We start from the raw sequence: 23,488 nt of genomic DNA on the forward strand, positions 1-23,488 counted from the left end.
ATGAAATTATTTCTAATTTTTAAACATAATTGCTATTTAATTAATCCCCAAGCCACACATCAGAGTTAGAGCACACATTTACCCTGCTTTGGGAAGAGATAGTATGCCTTCTACCATATTTCTGGCTCCATAAATAACATAATTTGAGTAAAATAGTGTGCCATTTTATTGCAAATAAAGTAATGAGAAACAGCATTATTATCCTGTTTTACCCTTGTTGTAAAATTAATTGTAATCTAATCTAATCAACATAAAGTTGGCTGTTTTTTAGGAATCTATTTCATGTGATGCATTCCATAATTTATTTTGCTGTAGTTTTTATAATATCCTCCAAAATGAATATTAAGATACTTAGTTTAATTAAAAAAGAAAGTCATACTTTAAAAGGCAAGAAATACATCTAATTTGGCTGATTGGTTTGACACTTAGGTTTTATGATGAAACATCAGTTGCATGAGGCGTCGCTGGTGACTCAGACGGTAAAAAATCTGCCTGCAATGTGGGAGACATGAGTTCGATCCCTGGGTTGGGAAGATCCCCTGAAGAAGGCCATGGCAACCCACTCAATGGGGTATTCTTGCCTGGAGAGTCCCCATGGACAGAGGAGCCTGGGGGGCTACAGTCCACGGGGTTGCAAGGAGTTGGACACGACTGAACGACTATGCACATCAGTTGCATGAGCCATTCTAAAGCTCCAAGATTTTGACAAAATTTTAACTCAGGCACACAGCAAGATAAAAGCATTAAAGTGGTTCTACTCTAAAAGATAATCATGATAATCATGATGGTGTGATCACTCACCTAGTGCTAGACATCCTGGAATTCAAAGTCAAGTTGGCCTTAGGAAGCATCACTAGGAACAAAGCTAGTGGAGGTGATGGAATGCCACTTGAGTTATTTCAAATCCTAAAAGATAATGCTGTGAAAGTGCTACACTCAATATGCCAGCAAATTTGGAAAACTCAGTAGTGGCGACAGGACTGGAAAAGGTCAGTTTTCATTCCAATCCCAAAGAAAGGCAATACCAAAGAATGCTCAAACTACCGCACAATTGCACTCATCTCACATGCTAGCAAAGAAATGGTCAAAATTCGTGAAGTCAGACTTCAACAGTACATGAACTGTGAACTTCCAGATGTTCAAGCTGGATTTAGAAAAGACAGAGGAACCAGAGATCAAATTGCTAATATCCGTTGGATCATTGAAAAAGTGAGAGTTCTAGAAAAACATCTGCTTCTTCCTTATTGACTATGCCAAAGCCTTTGTGTGGATCACAACAAACTGTAGAAAATTCTTAAAGAGATGGGAATATCAGACCACCTGATCTGCCTCCTGAGAAATCTGTATGCAGGTCAAGAAGCAACAGAACTGGACATGGAACAACAGACTGATTCCAAATCAGGAAAGGAGTACATCAAGGCTGTATATTGTCACCTTGCTTATTTAACTTATATGCAGAGTACATCATGAGTAATGCTGAACTGGATGAAGCACAAGCTGGAATCAAGATTGCCGAGAGAAATATCAACAACCTCAGATATGCAGATGACACCACACTTACGGCAGAAAGTGAAGAAGAACTAAAGAGCCTCTTGATGAAAGTGAAAGAGGAGAGTGGAAAAGTTGGCTTAAAACTCAACATTCAGAAAACTAACATCATGGCATCTGGTCCCATCACTTCATGCAAATAGATGGGGAAACAATGGAAACAGTGACAGACTTTATTTTTGGGGGCTCCAAAATCACTGCCGATGATGACTGTAGCCATGAAATTAAAAGACGCCTGTTCCTTGGAAGAAAAGCTATGATCAACCTAGACAGCATGTTAAAAAGCAGAGACATTACTTTGCCAACAAAAGTCTGTCTAGTCAGAGTGATGGTTTTTCCTGTAGTCACGTATGGATGTGAGAGTTGGACTACGAAAGAAAGCTGAGCGCCGATGCATTGACGCTTTTGAACTGTGGTGTTTGAGAAGACTCTTGAAAGTCCCTTGGACATCAGGGTGACCCAACCAGTCCATCCTAAAGGAAATCAGTCCTGAATATTCATTGGAAGGACTGATGCTTAATCTGAAACTCCAATACTTTAGCCACCTGATGCAAAGAACTGTCTCATTTGAAAAGACCCTGATGCTGGGAAAGATTGAAGGGAGGAGGAGAAGGGGACGACAAAGGATGAGATAGTTGGATGGCATTACTGACTCAATGGACATGAGTTTGAGTAAACTTCGGGAGTTGGTGATGGGCAGGGAAGCCTGGCGTGCTGCAGTCCATGGGGTTGCAGAGTCAGACACAACTTAGCGACTGAACTGAACTGGACTGAACTCTGAAAGATGTATGGAAATAGGTATTTTGCTTTTCTCCACTCTTACTGAGACAAACAAACAAAGTGCCTCTGAGTAACAGATAAGGACAACAGGTTAAGATAAAGGTAATTTAAAAGTTTTGGCCTTTCTGGTATATAACACAGAATGAGACATTGAGGACTGAATAATGAATCTTTTCTCAAGTCAGATGATTTCTAATTATTTCCTTTCAACAAAATTGGAAGAGGCCCTAATCAAAGTGATAGATGCCTTAGAATTCCATTATGTCTTCGGTATACAATTCAGAGGGAGTTCAAAGAATTGAATGTCAGCATTTTAGAGAGACTCCTTCCCTTCCCATCTCCTTTTAAATGTGAATAAAAGATGTCAGTGGTCACATGTATGAGACAGGAAAATAAGGATAGAAATAATTCTAAACATTCTCTCTCTCTTATTGTAATAAATCAGTTCAGTTCAGTTGCTCAGTCGTGTCCGACTCTTTGTGACTGCATGGACTGCAGCACACCAGGCTTCCCTGTCTTTCACCAACTCCCGGAGCTTGCTCAAACTCATGTCCGTGGAGTCAGTGATGCCATCCAACCATCTCATCCTCTGTCATTTGTAATAAATAGTCATTCCTGAATATGAGCTAGTGGGGGAAAATATCTCCACTGGTTTCATTGAGATGCATTAAAAATTACTTTTAGTATTATGATTATATACCAAAAGTTAAAATATATCAATGTTTTGATCAATTGTGTACTATTAATAACTTGTAACCCTTAGATCTGAAAGGATTAAAAATACTTTTTTCCTTGTTTTTACATTTAGAGCTTGGTGGCCAGAGGAAAAAATATTCATATGTGTATTGCAAATGCATAGCATAACTTATAAAAAATGTTAAGATAAAATTTTGAGAAGGAAGAGAAATAGAAATAGCTGTACAGGGAGATGCAGGAGCAATGTAAAATTTTTAGTGTGAAAGAAAACCTTATTTGTGTCTCTTTAAATGAATGATAGTGGGTGGCAAATTCTCAAATTCTAGGGTATTGCTGGGGGGATAACCCCAAGGGATTCATTTAAAATAGTGATGCAACTGTTTTCAAACATTCATTTTTATAATATACTATTTAGGGATTTTTTTTTTCCAATCAGTTAATCTTACATTGAAATGATAAAATTAAGTAAGAATGTGTGCAGAGGTGTAGTTTTCAAAATTCATTTCTTGGGCATATTAGAGTGAAGACATTTGAAGTCTTCCGACAATTTCTGAGTGGATGTTAGCAAGTCTGTGAAAGCAAATGGCCACGGCTAGATTCGAGTGTCCCACTGGCCTACTTCTTGAATTGCCTTTGAAGGGCTGTTCAGCTGTGACATCAGTGGGTACCACTCAGGCTCATTCAGCGGGAAAGAGAGGGTCAGATCTGCAGGGCACGGTTAGCCAGCATCACCCTCAGATAACTCTGCTTGATTGGTTATCATGACCATTTTTTCCAAGTATATTTATCAAACACACAGATAGCACTATGTACCAGGCACTCTTCTAATTGCTTTCCAAATAGTAACTTATTTTAGTCTCATAAAACCCTGTTAGGTAGGTACTGTGATTATCCCCATATTACAGATGAGAAAACTGAGGCACAGAGAGATTAAATGACTTGCTAAATGTCACTTATCTAATGAATGGTGGAACCAGGGTAGAGAGAAATGGTTCTATTCTTAGTACCCATGGTGAACCACCATCAGACTGCTTTCTCCCCAACATACCTGGTACTTCATGCTCTTTTTCCTACACCCAACACTTGTCTGGATTACAAGTATATTGGATTTGCCTGTGAGGATCCAGAGAATCCAGTTTTGAGATGCAAGAGTTGAATTTCAGCGGCCTGTTTATTGACGCTGGCTTCCACAGCCGTGAATCATCATCTAAATGTCTTATTCAGACAGGAACCTTGGGTAATTAGTATTGCAGGTCACTAGTAAAAGGCCTCAGAAAGCATCAAACCACCCCAAAAACTATTTTTCCTGGCCTCCTCCGTACGACCTCATAACTCCAGTTTCAGAGGTTTGGAGTGGGCAAAGCGCTCTTATGGTTTCCTTTACATCAGTGAGGAAAACAAATTACCCGGACAGAGCAGTTGAGGGGAGAAACTATTTTTCTGCCATCTGCCCCTGCCTTCCAAATGACTTCCATTGGGTTTGCCATTTGACACAGGGAGAGGATGTCAAAAAAGTTTGCAAGAACTTGGAGGGTGAAAAATACGTTAGGAAATTTGCCACTTTGCAAAAGGAAAACCGCTTTAAAAATACAACCCTCTCCTGAAAAATCCAATCTCCCCTCTCCCCTAGACAACATAACTCTTTTTTAAAAAGTCCTGCATTTAGAGATAGATGGATATCTATTACTGTGCTTTCCCGGAAAGCAAAAATTACTTTGGGGCATCTCTGGGACATTTCAATGTCCTTAATATTATATAGGGCACTGCAGAGCTATAGCTTGTTCTGGGGAGAAAAGCATTGGCTATGAGTCCTGCTAAGAAGGATGTGGGGATCAGCCAGTGCTTATACCACTAACCAGCCTTAAATCTGTCAGAGAAATTTCCCAAAGTCTCATTTATTTTTTTCCCTGCAAAGATTAAATTGCCTCGTAATTGTCTGAGATGCTGGGAGCATCGGGAGATAGCACTGAAGTAAAAAACAAGCTTTGGTTTAAAAAGAGCCGTGCCTCTTTTTAAAGAGGCAAAGTATCAGGTACTCTTTGTAGCAATGGAGAGACATATCTGTGTGTAATGGGGTAGCCGATTATTAATATGACCTTGTGCCCTGATTATTCCCTGTCCCCTGTCCTATAAGAAAGAATTAAATAATAAAAAAAATTGGGAGATTGAGGACAAGTGTGAGAAGAGAGGATCATCTTTATGGCCTACGGTACAGAGAGAAGCATGGAAGCAGCAGCATTGAATTTTGGACAACTTAGGAATGACCAGAATTGCTGGGGGGCTAGGAATTGGATCCTCTTGAATTTTCTTTTCAAAGATGCAAATCAGAGATTTAAAATAGAGTTTTAAAATCTCCTGGGGCTTCCCAGGTGGCGGTAGTGGCAAAGAATCCGCCTGCCAGTGGAGGAGATGTAAGAGACGGGGGTTCGATCCTTGGGTTGGGACGATCCCCTGGAGGAGGGCATGACAGCCCACTCCGGTATTCTAGTCTGGAGAATCCCATGGGCAGAGGAGCCTGGCAGGCTGCAGTCCATAGGGCTGCAAAGAGTTGGACACGACTGAAGTGACTTAGCATGCATGCATGCAGGGCTGTTTTGACTGGGCTTTGGATGTGTCCTTGTGCTGAAATTGGATTGGCCACATGGAGTTAGAGCTGCAGGAAAATCAGGAGAAGAATCTTAGCAGCAATTAAGAACACATTTTCCACTGAGGCATTTTTAGGGTTCCAGAGCATAGATGGTTGCTTCTCACATTGAGCTATCTTTGTACTGAAAAAAAAATGGATAGAAAATAGATGACATCACTGCTATGGTCTGAATATATGCACACCCCATTCATTTGTTACATTCAAACCCTCAGGGTGATTGTATTAGGAGGTGGTCTGTTTCCAGACCAGTGAGGTTTGTGAGGATTAAATGAGGTCTGGGAAATTCATCGATGCCAGCATGTTCCACATTATAGATATTCAACAAATGTTTATTAATTCAGAATTATAGATTAAAATTCAAATGTAAATGCATTTTGTTACAGTAGGGGCCCTAAATGTTTAAAATGGGTGGCATAATACATTAAAAATACATTAATTATTTCATTTCAGCCTTACCACAACCTTGCAGTGCAGACAAATTGTATCAGCTGCTTCTTTTAAAATTTAATGAATGAGGGGCAAACTGCTTAAATGTGTTGCTTAAGGTCCCACATCTAATAATAAGTGGTATTGGCAGCGTTCAGACTCAGGGCTTCTGACTTTCCAAGTTCAGTGCTCTTTTTGCATCACCATTTGTTACAGGCTGAACTGGGTTCCCCCTCAAGTTCACATGTTGAAGTCTTGACCTCTAGGGTCTCAGAATGGGTCTGTATTAGGAGACAGGGCTTTTACAGAGGAACCAGTTTAAATGAGGCCATCAGGGTGGCCTCAGCACAAACGGACTGGTGTCCTTATAAGAAGAGGAAGGTGAGACACCGGAGGAAAGGTCTTGGGAGGACACAGTAATAAGGTGGCCGCCTGCACACCAAGGGGAAGGCCCTCAGGAGAAACCAGACCTGCCGACACCTTGATCTTGGGCTTCGAGCCTCCAGAACTGTGAGAAGCAGATTTCTGTTGTATAAACCGCCCAGTCTGTGAAAATTCATTAATGGTGGTCTTGGCATGACACCCATCTTATTTCTATGCTGGAAACATCAATGGCTTCCACTGATTGTCAGTAAAGTCTAATTCCTTGGCCTGGCATCCGGTCCCTAGGACTCTTCTGACTTCTCCAGTCTACTATCCTTACTTCATTGTTTGAAATCTTCTTATATCGTGGTATCATCTCTACTTCTTTGGTAATATTGTTTCCTTTCTCTATCTAGGGGCTGAACTCTTTCTGGGTCTTCAAGGCCTGATCAAAGACCCCTGTGTCCCTGATCTTCCTCCCTCACTTTGCTTCTGGGGATCTCTTACTTAAGGTTAAGCTAACATGCAGCCTCTGGAGGCTGATGACCTGGGTTTTGAATTCTAGTTCTATGCTATGTGACCTTGGACAAGTTACTTAAGCTTTTTAAGCCTCATCATTTTCCCTGTGCATGGGAATAACAGTAGTACCATTATAGGGAAGTTTCGAAGAAGAAAGATAATGCCTGTAAACTCCATTGTGAGTATCCTTCCTCCTGCACCAGTGTAAATGTCCAATGTAGATAATTTATTTCTGTATTACTTGGATTTTATTATTCTTAATATTTCTCATTAATTCTTACTCTTTTTAAATTTTTCTTATTTTTAAGGCTTTCATATTTTATCTCCACTAATCTAAAAGCACTTGGGTCTTTTCTGTAAACTTTTAAATTTTGTTGAAAATTCTGATTATTGAAGTCATACATGCCCATTGTAAAAAGTTCCCTTAGAAAAACAAAGAGGGAAAAAAAAATCACTTGTAATCTTGCCAACCAGCTATCTGCTAACATTCGATGTAGCCTTCCATTTTTTCCTATGTGTAAATACATGGTTTTGCAGTAAAAATGTGATCATATTAGATATATGGCTTGTATAAAGTGCTTTTTCTTATAAGGGTAGGTATATGTCCCTGTGTCCGTATTAGCAAATATAGTCTGCCTCAGATGTTCACCTTGGTGGCTTGCCCTGGTCCAGTTATAAGTATGTTTTGTTTAGTTTGCATAGTTTAAAAAATTTAGCCAACTTAAACAAATCAGGATATTTTAGAAAAAAGGTACATTTTCCCGATTTGGAAAATATGAAGCTCCAGCCACACTGGGCCTGAGTTTCAGGAAGCCGGTTACTGACTTAGAACTGAGGAGTGCTGCTGCATTGTATTCCTGGCCTATGTAGATCCTTGGTCTACATCAATAATGGTGATGGGTATGTAGCATTTTCTGGCTATTTGTGAACACAGCTGTTCTCCTCAACGAGAACAAGCAATCTGAGGGCTGAACCTAGTCTACTGTATCTTTTAACCCTTAGACCCTGAGTGCCTTTCACTTACTTAGCTCTTAATAATTCCATGACATTAATATGTGAATGAATGGACTCATTTGTGACATTTCACACACACATATCACTCTTGGAGTGCATGGAGGACTCAGGACCCCACCAGAGCATTGGGTTTCTTTTGTCCCTGGCAGTATCTCCCACAGCTGGACCCAAAGCAGGGCTCCATCCACACTGGTAAGTTTGCAGACCCTGACATCTTTCTTCCTGGAGGTGCCTTGAACACTTTAAAGAGGCAGCACATAGTGATCACTTCATTTCCTACCCAGATGCAGTCAACTCTCGAGTGGAAGATGACAGCTCTTGAATAGCACCTGTGAGCCTTTCAAAACATCTGACATTGGACGAGAGTAAAGAAAAAGAAGTCTGTCATCATCTACTGGTGGTTGTGATTGCTTCTTTTGCTTCTCTTCGCTGTCTTAAGCACCTAGTGTGTCTCCTAGGAGCCATGGGGTGCACGCTGCCTGAGTTCCTTGTGGGTGTTGGCACTCAAATTAGAGGCTGGATTTTGGGGACAGCTGGAACGCTTCTTTGCTGCTCCACCCTGCAGGCGGCACGTGAGGCCCAACCACGAGATGTGAGGCAGGCCCCTTTAATCCTATACCAGAGTCTTGGCTTCCAAAACCCGATCCTCCAAACTTTGGACTTATATAACTTATTTGTTTATTTTTAAGCCAGTCCTGTCCAAGTTGAGAACACTTAAGACTCCCTTTTATAGCAAATTTGGAACCCAACATTATCATTACCTAAATCAGCAAGCAACAGTTCTGTTAAAATACCAAGCGGCACAGTTCTGAGGACTTTTATCGTCATGTTCCTGGTGGAATTACTTCGTGTGGTGGTTTCTCTGAAAATCATCCTTGGGATTCTCTCTCTCTCCTCCACTCCCTCTCTTCTCTCTCCGTCTGTCCCTCTCTCTCTCTTGTAAACCATGGCCTGAGTTAAGGGAGGTGGCGGGTGGGGGGTGGGTGCTGTCGCTCAGATTTCCTGCTGTGTAGGAATCGCTTTCATTTGGATTTCAACAAGGGGCCCGGTCATTCTTGTTGTGTAACTGACCACTGTGGTTCTCCAGCTAGGTCAGCTGGTGGGGCCTCTGCAAGGCACAGCCTTTGGTAGAGCATGGTAAAGCAGAAAACATGATAAGATGCATATCTTTGGATCAGATTAGATGCCATTTTATATTAATTCTAGACATGAGGGAACAGGTGCCAAAAATCTGATAAAAACATATGTGAAACCAAGGATTTACTGTATAGCACAGGGAACTCAACAAGGACTTACTGTATAGTACAGAAAACTATACTCAACATCTTGCAATAACCTAAATGGAAAAGAATCTGAAATATATATATATGTATATATGAATCTCCTTGCTGTACGCCAGAAACTAACACAACATTTTAAATCAACTATACGTAGGACACGACTTAGCGACCAAACAACAACAATACTTCAATAACAATTAAGAAACAAAGTATGTGAATATGTTCACTGATAGGTTATTTCGATTAGGGACAACACTGGAAACATTCTAAATGTTTAACAAGAGGAGAATAATTAAATTACCTATGACCATTTTCAATGCATCTATTAAGGATTCATCAAAAGTTTTAAAGATCCTTCAGAGAGTCTTTAATGGTGTTGAGAGAAGTGTCTATGATTTGTTAGGTTAAAAAAAAGTAGAAATAAAGTCACATATGAAGTATGAGATCAATTATATTTATCATATGGACAGAGATCCTTAGAAAGTACACCACAGTTTTAGGACAGGTTATAGCTCTGCATGATGCAATGTTGGGTAGTTTTTATTGTTTACTTAGCCTTTTCAGCATTTTCAAACATTTCTACAGTGAGCGTTTATTGCTTTGATTGTCAGGAAATAAAATGATTATAAGGTGGTCAACTTCCTGGTGGTAGTGGATTTGGGTCCACATTTTCTTTCAATACCATTTTTTTTTAACCCATACTACACTCATTGGAAAAGACCCTGATGCTGGGAGGGATTGGGGGCAGGAGGAAAAGGGGCCGACAGAGGATGAGATGACTGGATGGCATCACCGACTCGATGGACATGAGTTTGAGTAAACTCCGGGAGTTGGTGATGGACAGGGAGGCCTGGCGTGCTGCGATTCATGGGTCGCAAAGAGTCAGACACGACTGAGCAACTGAACTGAACTGAACTGATACTTTATCTGCCACAGCTCCTCCAGTGAGGATCTAGAGGAAAAAACTGAGACTTAGATGAGGACTGGGTGATGTTCTCTTACACACAGAGCCACAGCAGTTTTCCTTGGGACCGGAGGTTTGTGGGCACCTATGAGCCACACGCATTCTGTCTGGATTCCTGTCTGCAGATTCATAGAAACTAAGAAAGAAACGAGGCTGAGAAAACCTTGCATCTGCTGATGGTTCTCATCTTCAGAGCAAAAAGAGTTTTAGCAGGACAGCCCTTCCCTCCTCTTATCCCCACGGCCCCTGCTCCCCTAAAACAATGTTAATGAAAGTGCAGACAGATGTTTTCAAGTTGTGGTGAGGCAGCCTGGTTCAAGCAAGGTGACTGGACTCCACACGCTGAGCTTTGTAGGTTGTCCGGCCAAGAGACGACTGGTTTGAAAGTAATAGGCGGACTTGGGCCAGCCAGTGTCTTCAGTCTTGTGCGTTTCCTCCTTGTGTTAAATGGATGTAATGCGACTCAAAGCTTCTCTTGGAGCTGTGTCCCATGACCTCATCTTCCACTGCCTATACCCATGGGGTGAAGTGCTCCCTTCAGGCGCTGAAGGGTGGTGTTCAAGGGGGACTTGAGCTGGGACTGAGAACAAGTCTTAGTATTTTCAGGAAAGGAGACGAGTCTTCCAGCTACCGAGCCTGGTGATAGTTCAGTTCCTTACATCCACATACTGTTTATTGAGTGATTGTCTACATCTTGAGCCAGGCATCCAAGAATTCCCCCAAATTCTTAGAGAAGCCTCCGTTTCCTCCCTTAGCATCCCATCTGTCTTTTTCGTTAAAAGCTTGGATCCCTATGTGGTGTGGGACCAGTACTGGTCTTGAAATTGGTGAGTCTGGGTCGAAATCTCACCTCTGTCACCTGCAAGTACTGTGGCTTCAGGCAAGTTACTTAATCTCTCAAAGGCTTATTTTCCCCACATTTAAAGTAAGAATAATAATGCCAGCCTCATGAGGTTTTTATTTACTTACTTATCGGTTTATTTTTGGCTGTGCTGGGTCTTCACTGTTGTGCGAGACCTCCTCTAGCTGCGGTCCCAGGGCTCCTCATTGCTGTGACTTCTCTTGTTGCGGAGCACGGGCTCTAGGCTTTGGGCTTCAGTAGTGGCTTAGTTGCTCTGAGGCATGTGGAATCTCCTGGGAGCAGGGATTGAACCTGTGTCCCCCACATCGGCAGGCTGACTCTTAACCACTGGACCACCAAGGAAGTCCCTGAGATTGTTTTAGAGTAGGGTTGCTAAATTTAGCAAATAAAAATATAGACATCCAGTTAAGTTGGAATGTCAGACAAACGAAAATACTCTTTTAGTATTAGTATATCCTAAACATCGCACAGGATATTCTCATAACTAAAAAATCATTTGTTTCTTATCTGACGTTCCAACTTACCTGAGTGTTCTGCATTTTACCTAACAATCCTATTCTTGTGGCTGAAATGGAGGGATTTATCTGCAAGCCCCTGCCCATGCCTCAGTGAATACTCTTTCCTCTGTACCTTCCCCTCCCAGCGAGGGCCCTGTGATTATGCTTCCCTTTTCCACGGTAGGAGACTTAAAGACTGTGATCAGGTTGGTGGAAAGAAGGTGAGCATGATCAGTGGACATCTCCACGGGAGGAGTAAGAGAGGAGAGAAGACGTGCGGGCTGGTATGAACTATTTGTTATCATTTAGTTGTTCAGTTGTGTCTGACTCTTTGCAACCCCGTGGACTGCAGCACGCCAGGCTTCCCTGTCCTTCGCCATCTCCCGGAGTTTGCTCAAACTCATGAGCTAAGCCTCTAGCAAATAGTGTCCCTTGGTCATGTGTGCCTTTAGATGCTCCACCTGTTTTCTGCAAGGCTGTCAATGGAGGTGACACATGGGGTCATGAGGCACCCAGACAGAGATGCTGACCCCAGGGAAACCCCAGCTATCCATGACCATTCATAGGCTTCAAAGGCCAACCGCTGTGCTAGACAGAGGGACTTTCCTGGAGGTGATTTTTACAAATAAGGGGTAAAGGGGACGGGGTGCCCCAGAGGCCTTACTGAGATTCTGGGGAAGTCCGGGGTACAAGCTGACGCTGCCTGTCCTTCTGCTCCTTTCTATGGCTCCTCCCAAGCCCCCCGCCACCCCCCAACTTGAATCCCCTCCGACTTCAGCTCCCTGGGCCCATGGGGTGGAGATGGACAGGTGGCAGAGACCACTCTCTGGTCTCTGTGTGCATCACAGGCTGCTCCAGGGCCCCCAGAACCTCAGGGTGTCGTTTTCCTCTTCTGATCATCGAATTCCGGGTGAGGAACTCAGCTGTCGTCGGCTTCAGGGAATTTTTCCACCAGGATTGAAATCGGGGCCAAGAAAGTGGGGGCATGCAGAAGGCATTCTTTCTACTATTCAGATGTGCTTTCTCTTTAGTGGGGACATTAGAAAATGCTGTTTTTACCCAGAGTCCTAGATGAAAGTGTTGAATTTCATTACAGTGAGAAAACACAGGAAGAGAGGTCCTCATTTCTGCCATGTTCCCCCCCTCATCCATCCTTTTAAGATGTAGACATTTTAATATGTATTATTTAAAGTTAACAAAATTAAATTAATTCAAGCCATGCCCAGTCAGGGTGTGGGTGGGAAGAAAAGAAAAATTTAAAGGGAAACCTCTGTTTTAAATCTCTACTTAAGTATCACAGTCATCTTGTTACTTTTACTTTGGAAGAGAAGAAGTAATATTTGACTATTACTTTCTAAATAGTTTTCCTTTCACTTAATATACTTTCTAAAATTTTTATTCATTCTAAGAAAAAAAAATCTTAAATTTTTTTAAATTTTATTTTTATTTTTTATCAAAGTACAGTTGATTTACAATGTTGTCCCTGTCTCTGCTGTATGGCAAAGTGACTCATACATGCATTCTTTTAAAAATATTCTTTTCCATTATGGTTTATCCCAGGAGATTGAATATAGTTCCCTGTGCTACACAGTAGGACCTTGATGTTTATTTATCCTAAATGTAATAGTTTGCATCTACCAACCCCAAAGTGTGTTAGTTGCTCAGTCGTGTCTGACTCTTTGCTACTCTGTCCATGGGATTTTCCAGGCAAGGATACCGAAGTAGGTTGCCGTTTCCTTCTCCAACCAACCCCAAATTCCTCCCCAGATTCCAGTCTACCCCTCTCCCTCCTCTCTCCCGCTCATGGCAATCACAAGTCTGTTCTCTATATCTGTGAGTACCTTAAAGAATATCTTTAAAATGTAGCATTTGATATATTATCTATATTTCCTCGCTATCCTGTGACGATAAACACATGCTATTAAAAATTTAATATGCTCATCTGTGTGTCATTTAAAACTCTTTCAGGAACACAGTTCTTGAACAAGTTCATGAAGTTATTTGAAGTCAGAGGTTCCTATCTATCATCTGGGTAACAATAGGCAGACTGAGTGAAACGTCTACTCCATTCTGGAACATGGACTTTCTAGGTATTTAGTCCTCCCAGGAACACTAAGGTAATTTTTTGTTGGCCCCATTTTACAGATAAGGAAACTGAGACTAAGAGAGGTAAAGTCAAGGTCATAGCGCTGGTAAATGGATGTCAGATTCAAATCAGAGCAGTTTGAGTTTAGAGTCCATGCAATCACCCCTCTCTCTAACCTCTTAGGAAAACAAAGAAACCCAACAGGTATTGATACCACCACTTGGCAGGAAAACAGCAGGCAATAGTTTTGTTGAAAGAGTTCATTCAGAACGAAATGATAAGAGTGTTTTTCCTGTAACTTTTAATGCATTGCATGCAGTTTCCAACTGGCAGAGGTTGGATTCTAAAAGTTGACTTAAAAGCAGTTTCACCATTCCCTTGCTCTGTGCTCTGAGGCACTCTGTACACACCTCTCCTGTTACACTCAGCATCTTGTCCCTTGGGTGCTTACAGTTCTCTCCCGGACAGGGCTCCTGGCTGCTCAAAGCCAGGGACCTGGCCTTGTGTTTCCTTTGGTATTCTCAGCACCCAGCAAAGTACCCAGCCCTTGGAGATCCAAAGTGTACATGTATCATATTAAATTACAAGTCATTTGTTTGGAACTCAGCACACATTTCCCTAAAGAAACGCATTACAAATGGGAGTGGAAGTGTTATGTTTCCAACCAGCCCACAAGAGTTTATTTAACCTTTCTCTCGTCTACCAAAAGTACTAAGTTATCTGGAGCCATGGGTGGGGCGAGAGGTGGGGTGGTGGGGACAGGGAGATAGAAATCTTCCTCCCCTTTTCTAGGTCAGACCTAGATGAAATATCACGTGAATTGGAGTTCATCTTTGGCTCCCTCCAAACTGCTTTTCTATCTCTTCCATCTACCTGTCATTTCTGTCTCCAGGATTTCTACTCAGTATCCAGCTGTGGTCCCTTGCCCAGGTCTTCACTTTTCTTCCCCAAATAACCTCCTTGACCCCCTTCACCAGTCAAAATTCCTGTTTCCTGAAGGCAAGTGAGCATGGTTGTTGGGAAATGCACAGATTAGCAAGAACTAACTCAATTATTGCTAGTCTATGGAAGGACTGATGCTGAAGCTGAAACTCCAATACTTTGGCCACCTCATGCGAAGAGTTGACTCATTGGAAAAGACCTTGATGCTGGGAGGGATTGGGGGCAGGAGAAGGGGACAACAGAGGATGAGATGGCTGGATGGCATCACCGACTCGATGGATATGAGTTTGAGTGAACTCCGGGAGTTGGTGATGGACAGGGAGGCCTGGCATGCTGCGATTCATGGGGTCGCAAAGAGTCAGACACGACTGAGCAACTGAAGTGAACTGAACTGAACTGATGAATGATAGCCTCTAACATCCCTCCACTGCCACCTCATCCCCGCCCTCCAGTGCTAAGCACATGGCTGTTTATGGCACAGTAGGATTTAGATTTATAGGATTTAGAGACAGATTTGAATGCTGATTCTACCTCAAAGTTATATGGCCTAGGGAAAGTAAGTTCTCTACACCTCAGTTGCATGTGTAAAATGGGAATAACTATAGTTATATATTTTTTCTTTTGTCTGCACCATGTGGCTTGCAGGATCTTAGTTCCCAGACTAGGGATTGAACCCCATCCCTCCACAGTGAAAGTACCGAATTCTAACCACTGGACTGCCAGGGAATTCCCGAGAGCTATTAATAACAGTCTTTTAAAATTTTAAATTATTCTTTGATTGAAGGATACTTGCTTTACAGAATTGAGCTGGTTTCTGCCAAACACCAACGTGAATCCTCCATAGGTATTCATATTTCCCCTCCCTCTTGGCCCTCCCTCCCACCTCCCACCCCATCCCCCTTCCTCTAGGTTGTTACAGAGCTCTGGTTTGAGTTCTCTGAGGCTTATAGCAAAGTCCCATTGGCTATCTATTTTACGTATGGTAATGGAAGAGAGCTTCTAATAATCCTTTAAAAACATTTAGTATTATATCACTTATCAGGCACAGGACTTTTAGTTCATTGATTGACTTTATCTTCCCAACAATCCCGTAAGGTAGATACTTGATTATTAACTGTTAGAAAGTAGAGTGACTCTTGAAAGAGATTTCTAGTGGTAAATTAATTATTATTTATTCCCTGCCTTCCTTCTTCCAAAAAGGCTTTAAGACAACATGCTACGTTGATAACATTTCTGGCAGCATGGATGGGAGAAGACCCTCCTGGGAGGAGATTTTTCAGGGTAGAGGGAGCAGGCACTGCTGTCAGATCATCCATGGCTGAAAATGTATCCTGAGAGTCCATTCCATCATGTGGTTCCTGTTTCCACAACTTCTTCCCTTCCTCTGCCTCTGAATGTGCCGAATCTGCAAGTGGTCCAAGTTTTTTCTCTAGCCCCTTTCTTTCTTTTTTAATTTTTTTACACAGCCAGTGACAGCTGCAAGGTGGTGGGGGCCGGGCGGATGGCAGCAGCTGTTTGTATGTATGGGATCTCTGTAGTCTTTCTTTGTGAGTCAGGGGCTGTCTGTATATATCACACGCTACCACCTGGCAAGACATTTCGTTCCATGTATGTTGTTTAAATGTTTCCTGGATGATATCATAAACACAGAAGGAGGGGGGACCTTCAGATATGGATTTCCAGCCCTTCACTTCCCAACGCAGGAACATCCTAGGCGATTTTCTCCTCTAGCTCAGCAGACAGCTTGAAATTTGCTCCCTGGTCCTTCCTATTTACCAGATGCGGAGATTTTAATGCCAGTGGGGCAGGCATCTGAACAGAAGCCCCAGTGTAGTCCTGGAAAACACCGAGCAGAAGCCGAAGGCAGAGGCAGGTGGCAGGCTCGCCCCACAGCCCCTCACTGGGGCCCTGGTGATCGAGTACCTTCCCTTTGCTGGGTCTCAGTTTCCTCTTCAGTCAAGCAAGCGGGATGAACTGAACTCTCTCTGGTCCTTTCTGAGCTTTCAGACTCTTTGATTCTTTGATAAACTACCCAGGACAGAGGGCTGATCATCCTCGGTAATCCTGCCCTTAGGGTGGACTGTCTGTTGTGACCCATGTCAGCCTGTTCAAATGTTTCCTCATCCTTAAAATTAAGCAATTTCCCCTTATGCTAACTGAACATTTCTTGTAATTTGATTGTAATTTGAGGGTTTTTTTTTTTTGGTTGTCATTATTATTAGGACTTCTAAAAATGGAGAAAGAATTCTACCCTGTATTCCTATTATGGTGATACCTTTGTTATACATATGCTGACATATTTGTTCTAACCTAGATGGTTAGTTTTCAAAGACTTAATAGCAATGGAATTCTTTTCTTTATATGACATTTATATTTAAAAGCTGGGTTTCACTTGTAGCTCAGATGGCAAAGAATCTGCCTCTGCAAAGCAGGAGACCCGGGTTCGATCCTTGGGTCGGGAAGATCCCCTGGAGAAGGGAATGTCAACCCACTCCAGTATTCTTGCCTACAGAATTCCATGGACAGACCATGGGGTCACAGAGTGTACATGACTGAGTAACTAGCACACATGTTTAAAAGCTATTTCACATATGTAATTTCATTTGAACCTCAAACTAAAAGTAAGAAGAAAAATTGTAGTCATTTTTATAAGTGCAGAGTTTCAGGATAAATAAATACAAATTCCTTGAATAATATTTCATCTTACAGTTACTAGGTGAAAGTCAGGATCCAAACCCAGGTCTTTGCTCAGAGTCTAGTGCTCAGGCAATGAGAACTCATATTAATTTACACCAGCTACCAGCTAGCTCCCGTTGCTTGAGTTTCTGCTGTGTCCTGGGTACCCTACTATGTGCGTGCATGTGTGCTCTTTTGCTTCGTTTGTGTCTGACTCTTTGCGACCCCATGGGCTGTAGCTCACCAGGCTCCTCTGTCCAAGGGGATTCTCCAGGCAAGAACACTGGAGTGTGTTGCCATGCGCTCCTCCAGGGGATCTTCCCGACCCAGGGATTGAACCTGTGTTTCTTATGTCTCCTCCGTTAGCAGGCAGGTTCTTTACAAACGGTGTCACCTTGGAGGCCCAGGTGCTCTGCTTCCGTCTCAAATCCTGGAAGCAACTATGCAGCAGAAGTATTATCACACTCGGTTGAGAGATGAAACAATTGAAGTTAGGAGAAATCAAGCTTGCTAACGTGCGCTGAAAGCAAAGTTCAAATCCAAGCCCATTCTTTTGACAGTGCCTCCTTTCACTTAAATATGCATCGCCTAAAAGGAGACCTAATAAAGTTTCATTTTCAGAATTTTTTTTAGGCTACATGAATTATGGTTCCATGAAAGTACAGTTAATGAAAATGACCAATTGTTTGAATCCCGTTCAGCCTACTGGAATTTGTCAGTTGCCCTTAATTTCTCCTGTAATAGAGCAGTCTGCTTCTTGGTCTTTCTTTTCTAGATTTACTCTTATTTATTTCAAATAATATTTTTATTACTTTTTTCCATGCATTCTCTTAAAATATCTCTTTTTAAGAGATTTAAGATTTAAGAGATTGGCGTTTAAAGTGAGCACGGCATTCTTAGTTAGAACTTGGATGATGACCAAGAAGAATGAGACTTGAACTTGCTTCCTCTTTCCTCTCCTTTTTCCGGTGTTCATGCCCCAAGATCATTTTAAGTTTATTTGTAATCTGTTTTCCTGACAATTTTACCTAGTTAATCCTTGCCCATTTTATATCTGCATAATTCATTGCCTATTCCTAAACACCCCAACTTCTTTTATGAAGTGGGGATGATGTGTACAGTGTGAGGAATAGAGTCAATAATTATGTAATATCCTGTATGGTGACAGATGGTAACTAGATTTATTATGGTGATCATTTTGAAATGTTTAAAAGTATTGAATTACTATGTTATATAACAGGAACTAACATAATGCTGTTGGTCAGTTATATTTCAAAAACAAACTCATAGAAAAAGAGATCAGATTTGTGGTTGGGGAAGGGGATGGACTGAAGACAATTAAAAGGAACAAACTTCCAATTATAGGATAAATGAATAAGCACTAGGGATGCCATGGACAATATGATAAATATAATTTACATTGGTGTATGTGATATATCAAAGTTGTTAACAGTTCTCATCACAAGGAAAAAAATTTTTTTCTATTTCTTTAACATTGCATCTAAATGAAATGATAGATGTTCACTAAACTGTTTGTGATCATCATTTTATGATATGTAAGTCAAATCATTACACTGTACACTGTAAACTCATACAGTGCTGTATGTCAATTGTATTATATAATGATTCCTGTCTTATTCACGCGTCATAGATTTGGTGATGTTCAATCAAACAGTGTGTAGGGAAAGTATAAAGAACTGTGGGCATGGAGAATTATAGTATATTTTGCTTTTGACAAATTTAATCTATAGAAATGGAGCTAAATGGATTGTTCAGGGAAGTGAAGATTTGAATGTTCTGGATTTATTAGTTATACGTTGTATATAATAATTATATAAAATAATTTAATATGTCACTAAATCATTTTAAAAGAAAGACTTTATATGCATTATTTAGAGAACTGTCCTTTTCTGATCATAGACTGACATGTAGGGGTTATTCAAACACAAGATTGATGCCTTCTGTGCTTCTCCCCATACCTCCTGGTTTTCCCAAAGTTTTCTGCCTGTAGTCTCTGAGCTACTCTCCTACAAGCCCCACACATGGTATTGTTATGCACCTGTGTTAGCTTTCCTTCGCAGAAGTTTTCTGGTATTAAGGAAACCTTTTAAGATGTTACCTCTTTTCATGTAGTTCCACAATGATAATGAATTCCTGGCATCCATTGACTGAGAAAATACTCGGTGACAGTAGGACATTACGAACCCAGAAAACGCTTTAAATGGATGTATATTTAATCGATTACAACTGCATCCAAATGCTTTTGAAAAATACACAGACATATCTAAGACATTATTCCACCAGGCATGCATATGAACACTCATCAGGTATTTGTCACATAAAGACTTGGATAAGAAGAGGATGAAAATGTGCAGGTAATGCTTGTGGTATCTGTGGATTTGTGACCCTTTTGTCATAACTCCATCCCCAATCCCTGCCCTGGGGTCCAGAGCTCGGAAACCCCTCACCCAGTATACAGTAGGCCCTCAGTTGTCTCAACTGGATTATAATTTTGAGATAGCAAGTAAATTGCAGGCCCTTCTGTATCTCCAGCAGAACCCAATATTGAGAGAAAGCTGCCCACTTTCAGATAAACCAGGAACTTGATTAGCATCAGCTACCAACAGGTGTATTTCTAGAGGACCTTATTAAAAGGAAGCTTCTAAAATTTAAACCACCTAGAAGGAATAGGTCTTTGATTCCAGAAAACTTGTGTTTCTCTGCTGGGGTAAGTGAAAGTAAGTATGGAGTTAGAAAAGCTTGAGAAGGGGCCAGGGCCTGTGAAGCAGAGCTGCTTGCTCAAAGACAGGGAGAGCATAGAAACCTCATCCTCTGAAGCTAGGCTCAGCCTCTGCTAAGTAATCTCAGGCTGCATCAGAGAGGAGGTGACCAAAACACTCCCGGGTGGTGACTGAAGTGGCAGAGGAGAGGGTTAGTTCACCATATCTTGAGGTGGCAGTGGCAAAAAGCAATTTATCAATCCATAAATCACAAGCTAAAGCACAGTAAATATTTTCATGGGCAATGTGACATCGAGAATTCATGAGAGGACTCACTCACCTCGACAGCGCTGGATAGAGCAGTCCGATCATGTTGAAGAGAAACTCTTAACACAGATTCTTCTTGGAGGCTCAAGTGACATGGAAGGCTGTAGAGAGAGCCTCGGGCACCCTGATTCTGGTGCCCACTTCACCTTGCAGTGAAGGAAGTGAAAGTATCAAATCGAAGAGAAGAAAGTCAACATTCTGTCTAAGGGGAAAAATGCAGACACAGCCTTTTTTTTTTTTTTTTTTCTTTTTATGGGGTGGAGGGTTCCGAAGTTCTCTGGTTGAAGAGGAATCTGTAAAGGGAAACAAGAAATAATCTTTCCTAGTTCTTGTTTTCCCTGGGTTTATCCTGAAATCTGAGGCATGATTTTTATATATAAATAAGCTGCAAAACAAATCGCCAACGGTTTAAGGGAGAGAAATGATGCTACAGCTGCTTTAGGTTAATTTGATTTTCTTTCATGTTTCAGAGCTGCCTTGATATTCCTGACCTCAGTGATTTCTGTTGAATTGAAATTGTTGGGGGAAATGGATTCCCCTAGTCCTAGACAGAGCCTTAACCATAGAATTGTAAGGAAAATATCACAGAATTGTAAAACATAATGGACATTGAACTTGTGACTTACTGAAGGAAAGGAATGAATGAATTAGCAGTGTGATCTTGGTGAAGAACATTCTCTGGCCCTTTCTAACTCCTCTTAAGTAACATCATGCAGACCATGGGCCAGTTGACCTTACGCCCAAGTTGACCTTGGTGACCAAGTGGGACCAACTTGCCCCAGGCTTTGTCAGCTTCAGCATGCAAAGTCCCACATCCTGGCAAACCCCTGATACAGGTATACTGGGACAGGGGTTACCCTGGGCCTCTGTGACCCTTGCTGTGTTCCAGGGCACACTAATGATCAACCTCTAGGGCCTTCGGTTGCCCTGTCCTGCATATCTCACTCCATCTTATCAGTTGGGAGTTGTGGTGTGTCGCAGATACTAATGATCATTTTTGCCAATTTATCTTCCCTTAGCACCTCCTTCCTTATTGGTGAAGCCCTGATTTTATGCTTTTGTTCACCTACTGAGTGGCTGTGTGCCCAGAAAAGGTGACCATAATCCCAGTTCATCAAGATGGGAGGAGTGGATCTTGATTAATCTAAGCCAAGCATGCAATTTTAGTTTCCTTGCCAGAGACTGAGTTAGCAGGGGATCGTGGTATGCACTGGTGTGGTATTAAGAGTTGTTAAAATTTTGGAATGCTTTGCAGTGGTTGGTACAGAGAAGTTGCCCAAGTGCCCTGGCTCCTGCCCCAGGATTCCTATGGTAAACTGCCCTGTCTCAGCTACTGAAGTGTTAATGTTTAGCAACACCATAGGGTTTCCTGGTGACTCAATTGGTAAAGAATCCACCTGCAATGCAGGAGAGCTTTGGGTTGGGAAGATCCCTTGGAGAAGGAAATGGCAAACCACTCCAGTACTCTTGCCTGGAGAATCCCATGGACAGAGGAGCCTGGTGGGCTACAGTCCATGGGGTTGCAAAGAGCGGACACGACTGAGTGAACAAACCACCATCACCAACACTGTGGGGGCTTCCTGGACCCTAACTCCAGGTCTCCTGCTTTGTTGGTTCATTGCCCTTTCCTTCGTGTGTTATTAATATTTATTTTGTAGAATATCTTGCCTGTGAAGTGAAGTGAAAGTTGTTCAGTCATGTCTGACTCTTTGTGACCCCATGGACTGCATAGTCCATGGAATTCTCCAAGCCAGAATACTAGAGTAGGTAGCCTTTCCCTTCTCCAGGAGATCTTCCCAAACCAGGGATCGAACCCAGGTCTCCTGCATTGCAGGCAGATTCTTTACCAGCTTAGCCACAAGGGAAGCCCAAGAATACTGGAGTGGGTAGCCTATCCCTTCTCCAGCAGATCTTCTTGATGCAGGAATTGTACTGGGGTCTCCTGCATCGCAGGTGGATTCTTTACCAACTGAGCTATGAGGGAAGCCCCATCTTGCCTGTATGTGAGCTAATTGTGTGAACAGGTGTCAACAGTAAGAACTCCATCCACCTTTTTTTGAATGTGCCACACAGCATGTGGGGTCTTAGTTCCCCAACCAGGGACTGAACTCATGTCACCTCCATTGGAAGTGCAGAGTCTGAACCACTGGACCACATGGAAAGTCCCACCCACTTTCCTAAGTGGTCCCAGTGGCTGCCACCAGGGTCCAGGGTCCTCGGGCATGGTGTGGTCTCAGCGCTGATGTCCACAGCAGCAGGTACAGTGTTCAGTGCCAGCCCAGTTCTACTGCATCATTCTGGGCATAGCCTATAAACCTCAGAATGCCTTGGTTTTTCAGAGAATACAACCTTTTCGTCAATTTCTTTTCAGCTTCAATCACTATGCAAGTTAGCTTTCATAAGTACCACGCCACCTGAAACTTAGTGTTGTAGAACAGTAACCATTTATCTAGCTGTGGGTCATCAATCTGGACTTGGCTTAGCCAGGTTCAGCCATGTATCTGCAGTCAGCTACTGGGGTGGCTGAAATGGGCTGACCTGGAGTGACCTCAGCTTCATTCCATCAGTTAAAGCAAGTCACAAGCCCAGACCAGATTCAAGGGCTGGAAAAATAGTCTCTGCTTCTTGGGAGAGTAGATACAGAGAGAGGAGTCAATTACCACAATCATCCGGAGCTTGTTCTTGGTACTCCAACTGGCACAACAAGGTGGAAGATCAGGGCCAGGGAGACAGAGGAAGCCTTCATCCTCTGCAGACTCCGGGCACTGCAGGAGAACAAGTGGATCTGCCTAAGCCATCCCAGTTCTGGGAGCAAAGCCTGGCTTGAAGGAGATGCATGTGAGGAAGGCTGTGAAATACCATCAGGCTCTACTTTGATTTCCTCGCCTTTGGATGCGGTGGTACATGGTTCATCCACACTCTTTTCCCTTCTACCCTGGAAATCAGGACTGTTGTAGATGACAGCTCCTTCATTCAGCAATCTACTTCTCAGAGAGAAGAAAAGACCCTCTCTTTCTATCCCTCTTCCCACTATGCACACACAGCAGAGTGAGAACTAAACTGATGTTCTTTGAAACTCAAGACAACTCAAACTGAGGTTTGAGGTTGTTTGTCACTGCATCATTAAATACCCTATCCTTA

General features: G+C 42.2%; 1 protein-coding gene across 2 annotated transcripts in view; it reads right to left on the bottom strand.

Annotated features, from left to right (window-relative positions):
- RBPJ (recombination signal binding protein for immunoglobulin kappa J region) overlaps positions 1–20,480 on the bottom strand; it is a 227,418-nt gene extending 206,938 nt beyond the window's left edge. The window contains exon 1 of one of the 2 annotated variants that reach the window (XM_020897618.2): positions 20,361–20,480. In XM_020897618.2, the coding sequence (XP_020753277.1) occupies positions 20,361–20,392 (32 nt within the window). In that variant the 5' untranslated portion in view covers positions 20,393–20,480. The remainder of the gene's footprint in view (positions 1–20,360) is intronic. The other variant, XM_070452070.1, reaches the window with a different exon arrangement.
- Positions 20,481–23,488: the final 3,008 nt, after the last annotated feature.

This window comes from Odocoileus virginianus, chromosome 21 (genome assembly GCF_023699985.2).
Source record: "Odocoileus virginianus isolate 20LAN1187 ecotype Illinois chromosome 21, Ovbor_1.2, whole genome shotgun sequence".
Lineage (NCBI taxonomy): Eukaryota > Metazoa > Chordata > Mammalia > Artiodactyla > Cervidae > Odocoileus > Odocoileus virginianus.